The sequence below is a fragment of the Myotis brandtii genome, unplaced genomic scaffold (assembly GCF_000412655.1).
Source record: "Myotis brandtii unplaced genomic scaffold, ASM41265v1 scaffold120, whole genome shotgun sequence".
Taxonomy (NCBI): Eukaryota; Metazoa; Chordata; class Mammalia; order Chiroptera; family Vespertilionidae; genus Myotis; species Myotis brandtii.
The window spans coordinates 6,177,315-6,185,455 of NW_005354174.1; the positions used below are offsets into that span (position 1 = coordinate 6,177,315).

Consider the following 8,141-nt stretch of genomic DNA (forward strand, 5'->3'; position numbering starts at 1 on the left):
CTGAGACCGGGCCCAGGGCCTGCCAATGGCCTGCCAGGCAAGTCCGGGACAACCGGAGCCGTGGCGAAGTCCACCCAACACCTCTCAGCAAGGAACACGGACCATGAAATCCAAACCAAGCAGCCCTGCCCCGGCTCTCTAACGGTTCTGGGGGCGCTCGGCCGTCGCCCCGTTCGAGTGCCCGGTGGACACAGGCTCCCCTCGCTGCCCGTCTGTCCTGACTCTCAAAGTCAGCAGGAATGCTGGTGGCTCAGACACAGGATGGAGGGCAAGGCAGGCACTGGCCTCCCCCCCTGCAGAACCCAGGGGTCACCGCCTTCCGCTCTCCAGGAAAATGGTGGGTGGGCCCCACAGGATTTGGGGAACCGGGGCCCAGGAAGCGGCGGCGCCCCGACTCACCACTTTGGGCTTGAAGGGCGGCTGGATCTCCCTGTTCTCCAGCTTCTCCCAGTCGATCCTCCGGAAGAAGGCGTGTTCGCGCACGTCCCGCTCGCCCTCGGGCCCGCAGCCCAGCCGCTTGCCCGGGTGCTTGGTCATCAGCTGGAAGCAGGAGAGAGGATCTAATGCATAACGTGCGACTGCAGTTGATATTAATGTGTTGTACGACTTAAATGTGCCAAGAGAGAAGAAGTAAGTGTTCTCTCTCCAAAGAAGAAAAACAAGTGACTCTGTGAGGTGATGGATGAGTTAGCGTAACTGTGGGATTCCTTTCATAAGGTCCCGTCACCCCTCCGTGTTCACGGGGATTAGCTCTAGGACCCCTCGTGGGTACCAAAACCCACAGATGCTCATATAAAAGGCGTAGTATTTGCATATAACCTGCACACATCCTCCCCTATACTTTCAATTATCCCCAGGTTACTTATAACACCTGATACAATGCAAATGCCATCTAAATAGCAGTTATACTGTATTGTTGGGAATAATGACAAGAAAAAAAAGTCTGTCCATGTTCAGCACAGACACAGCCATCGTAGGCCTCCCTCCATGGGTACAGGTCAGCCACCATGTCACTTTTTGGGGGGAATATTTTCGATCTGTGGTTGGTTGAATCTACGGATGCGGAACCTGTGGATACGAATGGCCAATGCATACATCTATCACGTCATCCTGTTGTTCACTTTAAATATATTACAATTTTATTTGTCTATTGTACCTCAATCAAATTGAGAAAGCAGAAAATTTCATTCACACGTTCCTCAAAACCCATGACCCAGAAGGCTCATGGCAGCCCCTCCCCAGAGAGCAGCCGACCGACCGCCCGCCAGCAGAATGCATACACAGAGGGTGGCACGTCCACTCGATGGAATACCGCGCGGCCGAGCGGAAGACGGGCTTCCACCACACGCAGCACCGTGGAGAGACCTCACCATCGCAGTGTCAGGGGAAAAGCCAGGCCCAGGGCGCATCCACGGCAAGATCCGCGTGTGCAAAGTTCAAAACGGGCACAGTGCACGCACGCAGTGACGCGTGGGGGTGACTGTCGGGCGGGACAGGGGCAGCCCTCGAGGTGCTGGGCACGCGTGTCCATTTTGTGACAATTCATTGGCCTGCACACAGATGACGGGCGCCCTTTTCTACACGTGTGTTACATCTCAAAAACAGAGGAATGGGCACAGCACTAACGGAGGTGTACAGCGGAGGAGAACTAACGTTTTCTAAGCGTCTGTGATCACTGCCGCTAAACTGTACCACAACTTCATGGGGAGCGGGGGGTCGGGGGAGAATGGCGAACTAAAGCTACTAAGTTTCCGGAGGTGTTGGGGTGTCAACCCGTGTCCCAGGCTCCGCGTTCCCCACCGCGCCCCGCAGGTCCCCAGGCCCTCGCCCGTGAAGGCGGGAGGCAGTGGCGGGGTCCCTGCGCCCACTTGCTGGGGAGTCTGGGAAAGATCGCCCGTCCACCCTTTCGGTCTGTGACCCTAAAAGGAACCCAGTGCACTCACTCCTTTGCAGATGGAGACGGCCTCCTTGGACAAGGATTTGGGGTAAGAAACGTTGTGCTCCATTATAGACTGAAAGAGTTCGTCCTCATCCTCGCCGTCGAACGGAGGCTGTTCCGGAAAAGAGGAAGATGGAGAGATATTTAGGCAGGTCGTTGATGAAGCTTTCATTTCCTTGCTCGCAGGTGGTATGCTTTCCGGTTTCCCTCTGCTCCTCTAACGATCTCTCCCTGGGCAACCCAAAACAATCTTTGAGAAAAGTGTTTCTGAGTAATGCTTTGTTTTTTCAAATAAATGATAATTAACCCATTAATCTTGCAATTATGTGTTAAAATGGAATTATGACCCAGTTAGGTTAGACCGGGGGTGGGCAAACTTTTTGACTCGAGGGCCACAATGGGTTCTTAAACTGGACCGGAGGGCCGGAACAAAAGCATGGATGGAGTGTTTGTGTGAACTAATATAAATTCAAAATAAACATCATTACATAAAAGGGTTCGGTCTTTTTTTTTTTAGTTTTATTCATTTCAAAAGGGCCGGATCCTTGCCCACGGCTGCTCTAGAGTGATGCTTTCTTAATGCAAATGCTGTGTGTTCAGAGGGTGGGGGTGGGGTGGAGGACGCTAATGCCTTTGGATTCTGAACATGGGGTGACGGGGACATCAGAACCCGGGCAAAGAGAACTTCCTTGGGTCCAGAATACACATCAGGGTCCCTCTGACCCAACACAGAGCTGCCCCCCGTGTGGTGGTGGTGACAGGAGCTCAGCTTCCACCCGATACCTCCCATCTTTTTCGGGGGCGGGGGGTTGCAGCTTCCTGTGGAGAGAGGGAGGCATGTGGCTCTGCGGGAGGCCCCGGATTTAAAGCCAGGCAGACGTAAACCAGAATTCCAGCTCCACCTCCTCCTAGCTGGTTGTCCAGAGACAAGTGACTTGCCTCCTTAAGACACGGTTTTCCAATCTGCAAAATGGGTTCCCTGGTGAGTCTGTAAAGTGCCTGATATTGTGTCTTGTATCCAGTAAGAGCCCAGTGAAGGGTGCTTAGCGGCACTGGTATTGTGATTCAGGTAGACGAGCTGTCGTTGGGGGCTGCTGGGGAGCCCAGGATGCCTCCAGCATGTCTTCAGTCCTGAGGTCAGCAAATCACCTGCCCTCTGGGCAACCCACAGCATGAGGGGGCTTAGGGGAACCTGCTTACCGTCCCCTTTAACTTAGCCATGAGCTCAGCACGCAAAAGGCAGACCAGGTTGGCCCTCGTGCAGAGTCCTATGTTTCATCTTTATGTTCCTTCTCGTTATAGGGAGGACTCCAGTCACTTTGGCTGACAGGGTTAGGGCTCAGATAATGACAAAGTCTGGCTTAAATTTAAACGATACCATGGACCAAAAACAACCGTGCGGTCCCTTCTCATCAAACATCTTCTCCCGAGTAAGAGAGTAGCTGAACTAAGCAGAGCGCTCCCCTAACCACCACTCACAAACCATCCCGAGCTGTTCATCTGGCCCCCACCTTCCTCCTCAGCCCCAAGCCCTGCCCTGAACAGGAGCTGGAAGCAAGGCCGGCACACGGGAGCCACACCGACAGAGGGAAGATGCTGAGCCTATAAAGGACCCCACTTTCGGACCAGGTATGGGGTGACTGATGCCACTCATGCTTTTTTGGTGTGTGTGTCTAAAAATAGAAATAAATAGGCCCGTTTTCCAGTTGAAAGTGCCCGGTGTTACGAACGTCTAACTTGGGGGAAGCGTGCAGGTGGGTGAGGAGAGCTGCCATTAGCCCGCCTGTGAGTGACTCAGAGCAGCGCAGGGGCAGCCTGCCCCATGTGGGGTTCCGTGGGCAGAAGTCACATGGCCCTGGGATGCCCACCTGGCAAACCCGTTGGAGGCAGCCACCCCACTGGGCAGTGCAGGCAGCAGATGGTGGCCGGGGCCAGCAGGGGGAGGTGCTACTTCTATCGACAGAGCAGGGCAGGGCGGTGGGCGTGAGGGTGTGGCTGCACCTGCAAGAGGGACAGTGGAGGCCAGTCCCACAGCCCATCCCACAGTCTTCTCGGCCCGATATCACGCAGCCTACTTCTCCCGACTGCCTGTTACATGACACCCACAGAACACCGCCTCTTCCCTAAAAATCGACCTCTACATGTGCCCGAGCTTTGGCTTAGGACAGTGGTTGGAAAACTGCGGCTTGCAAGCCACATGCGGCTCTTTGACCCCTTGAGTGTGGCTCTTCCACAAAATACCGACTTCTGCGCATAGGCCACAAAGTTTCAATCGCACTGTACGTGCACGCCCGCAGGTGGTATTTTGTGGAAGAGCCACACTCAAGGGGCCAAAGAGTTGCATGTGGCTCAAGAGCCGCAGTTTGCCGACCACGGGCCTAGGAGATCTTCATAACTAAAACAAACATGGTGTGGTTTCTGTGGGGGCTGTGGCTTGCACACCTGCAGGGGTCCCACTTCCTCGAATTCGCTATGTGTGGGTACCCTGCAATGTCCCAGTGCCCTGGAGGTGAGCAGGGCACAGGCTCTGCTCTGGATAACCAATCGACAACTCACACTGTGGCCCCTCAGGGCCGCTGGCCAGGACGAGCTACGTCACTGTGGGTCTCAGAGCCGAGGGAAGATGGGGGCCTCGTGAGGTAATTGTTAGAACGTCAAGGTGGCGACAGCAGAGCACCAGCCCAGCTATGCAGGTGTCTTCTGAGCTTGGGCCCATGTGACTGCATAGGCCCCGCCCGTGACGCTGGCCAGAGGTGGCCGCTGGTACCTGGCTGGACAGCGACAGACAGCAGGGATTCAACCAGCCTCCTTGGGGACGTCAGCACCAGCGCTGGAACGTGGCAGGGCTGAGCCACAGATGAGCCGGGCCACAGGCCCAAGAGAAACTTCCTCCAAAGAGATTACGTGCCCTTGACTAGGAATCGAACCCAAGACCCTTTGGTCCAGGGCCGATGCTCTGTGCCCTCCGAGTGAGGGCCACATATGCTAATTTGTTCTCAGGCGTTGAAGGCGGGGCAATGCTGAAAAGTTATATACGTGCCCTTGACTAGGAATCGAACCCGCGACCCTTTGGTCCAGGGCCAATGCTCTGTAACCTCCGAGTGAGGGCCACATATGCTAATTTGCTCTCAGGCGTTGAAGGCGGGGCAATGCTGAAAAGTTATAATTATTCATTTTCCTTCCCAGACACGCCAGCCACGGAGCCTGGGGACACCGGGGGGCAATGCGTGGCCTAGGGACTTAGGACATGACCACTTGGGTATTGCTTCGTTCCCCTCTCCCCCGCATTCCCATGATTGTTTCTTAAATTTCTACAGATCTGGACTCGGTGTTTCTGGCTGAGCTAATGTCCTGGCTTGGGGGTGCCTTCCTTGGCAATATGTAATTTGTGAATGTTAAACACACAAACGAGGGATGATGGATCCCTCTTTCCAAAATGATTCCGAAATCCCTCACCAGGAAGTGGTCACTGGTGACCAGGGTGGGGGAGAACTCAAGGACAATCAGGTGGTGTCCTGGGATAAAGCACCGAGCATGGATTGGCCAGGGATGAAGGCGAGGCATGGAGGGTCCTGGCAGAGGGCAGAGCAGGAGGGCGGGCCCTGGAGGAGGAACACCCGAGCGCCCTCGCTGTGCTCACGAGAGCGCCAGGGAAACACCAGTTAGGCCTGCAAGTAATCGTATTTGTCAGGCAATCTGGGAACCGCAGGCAGACTCCGCTGCGTATGCTGAACGGCCCCCCAGGCTGCTGACCATAAATAAAGCAAATGAGAAGGGAACTGCAAGGAAAGATTTTTCTGCTCATCGTCAGCTCTCTTGATTACAGAGGACAAATTTAGGCCACAACCCCACCAGCAACTTTATAATTAGTCTTACTTTTCAGTAACAGTGTGTATTCCCTCGGCTGGGTCTCCGAGTTCCAGCAGCTTTGGGGGGGTGGGTGTGGGCAATACACGTGGAGCCTTTATTATCCTTTGGGCTGAGTCACAGCCCAGGAATATGTTGAAATTTGCATCGAGTCAGAGAGGAAAACTAAGAAGTGGTGGTGGTGGTGGTGGGGGGGGGCGCTCTGGAATGAAAACACCGTGTTTGTGGCAGGAGCGGTGAAGGTCTAGGTCAGTGGTGGGGAATGTCTGGTCCTCGGGCCATATAAGGCATGCGAAATCATTTGGTCTGGCCCTGCCAAGGCATTAAGGTGAGTTAATTAATGTCTGACCAAATACAGCAGGCTGATTTTTAAATGGATCCTTTTGTATGGCCCGAGAATGATGTTATAAACATCCAAATGGCCCTTGGCAGATAAAAGGGTCCCACCCCTGGCTTAGAGGGATAGCGGCGGTGTCTGCCATTGTGCCTGAATGTGGGCTGCCTTGCGGTGCCATATTTAGAGTGTCACCGTTTTCAACGGAGATTATGGAAACTTCCAGAGACCATCCAAGGCAGGTTGACTGAGAGACGGGATGGAAAACCATGAAAATGGGTCAGAATGTCTATGGAGCCGCTGGGAGTGGGAGGACCCTGTGCTCTCTGGGGGATGAGGAAGGACCAGTCTGCAGGTGAGGCAGGACCTCACAATGTACCCCAGAGGGGACCTCCCTGGGGGAGCCAGCATTTCTCAGCTCTCCCTGCAGAGTGAAGACCCAGGAGGCCTGGAGGGGAAGGAAGACAGCCAATAAGGAGACAACTCCGTTCATGTCATGTAACGGGCCCTGGACCAGAGCCCATTTGCACCCTACAGTTTCCTTTGCTGGCATATGCAGACGGGCCTCTTCATGAAAGCAGGCTTGTGTGCTGGGCTGAGGGTCAGAACGTTCGACTGGGACCCAGGAGGGGAACTCAGGCCCTTGTGCTTTCAGGAGCAGCCCGGCTCTCAGGGGCCAAGAATTCAGCCCAGTTTCACGGTCAAACTCCTAAAGGGGGAAGTTAACTTGAGGAGCAGGAGACGTGGGTTCTGCCAGCTGTTGTCTTCCTGACAGTTGTTCTGCATAACCTGCTTTTCTGTGTTTACAAATGGAAGTATTGGGCCTGAAACCAACATTGTACTGGGGATGAAAACCTAAATAATACACAGACAGCTTTTTAAAATGTCAATCAAGTCTTACCATCCCTGAGAAATAATGACCATGTGAAGGCTGGTACCTTCTATCATTTAATATCCAAAAGACTAGTATTAAGACGTGCAAGATGCAATGAGAGAGACATAAAGGACCGATCACCAGTGGCCTCCCACCCCGAGTCTAAGCCAGTGGTCTGCAGGGGCCTCCCTGCACACATGGCCTGGTGCTCCCCTCCTCTCTGACCGCAGGCCTCCTCTCCTACTCCCTCTCCAGCCTCCCGACTCTGCTCCAACCACACTGGCGCTTCCCTTCCTTGGCTTAATAAACACGGCAACATAATCCCACCCCAGGGCCTTTGCACTTGCCATTCCAGTCCCTCTGCCTGGAGTGCTTTCCCCCAGAGATGCACACAGACAGACATTCCTCATTTCCTTCTCGTCTTAACTTTATTTGTACACAAGGCCCTCCTCGGCCACACTAGCTAAAATGTCAATCCTGCCCCAACACTATGTTCTTGTCCTGCTTTGTTACTTTTCTTCTTAGCTTTTCAACTATTATATAGTCCTTTTTTTTTTTTAACATGTCTACTGTCTCTCTTTCTTTATACTGTAATCTTGATGAAGGTATAGGTCACATTTGTCCATGGCTATTACCATAGTAAGCGTGCGTTCAATAAGTATGTGTTGAATGAATAAACGACCAAGTCCATGGATGTAACTTGTCAGAAAGGGTTGACTCCCTCCCCCGTCCCCCTCGAAACAAAGATTTCTTCGGGGGTAGCTCTGCTGCTCAACACAAGCATTTCTTTCCATTCTCTTACCTCGGGCTCTTAGTGACGGAGGGTTCAACTCCTTGTCACCAGTACTTGAGTGCTGGCAACTATAAAAGCCGCCTCCACAGAACGGTTCTTAGGTATAATGGCAGAGACCTGGTAGCTGCTCCCCGAACCTCCTTCTCCTTGCCGGGCTCACAGGTACATGCCCCTCTCAGCCCTGCATCTCAGCGGGGCTGTGTGGCCCGTGGGGTGCAGGGGCCCCTAGATGTTCCTGCCTCTGTCCTCCTGCCCCTTCCTCATTGGCCGGTTGAATAATGAGGAGTCAGTGGAGGAATTCAAGGCCCTAAAAGGTGGAGCCAAGGGACGGAAG

General features: G+C 53.7%; 1 protein-coding gene across 1 annotated transcript in view; it reads right to left on the minus strand.

Moving 5' to 3' along the window:
• PRKCA (protein kinase C, alpha) overlaps positions 1-8,141 on the minus strand; it is a 283,500-nt gene that overhangs the window by 12,617 nt on the left and 262,742 nt on the right. Inside the window, exons 15-16 of the mRNA XM_014532469.1 lie at positions 1,944-2,051; positions 400-540 (exon numbers count right to left, since the gene is read on the minus strand). Coding sequence (XP_014387955.1) covers positions 400-540; positions 1,944-2,051 — 249 coding nt within the window. The remainder of the gene's footprint in view (positions 1-399; positions 541-1,943; positions 2,052-8,141) is intronic.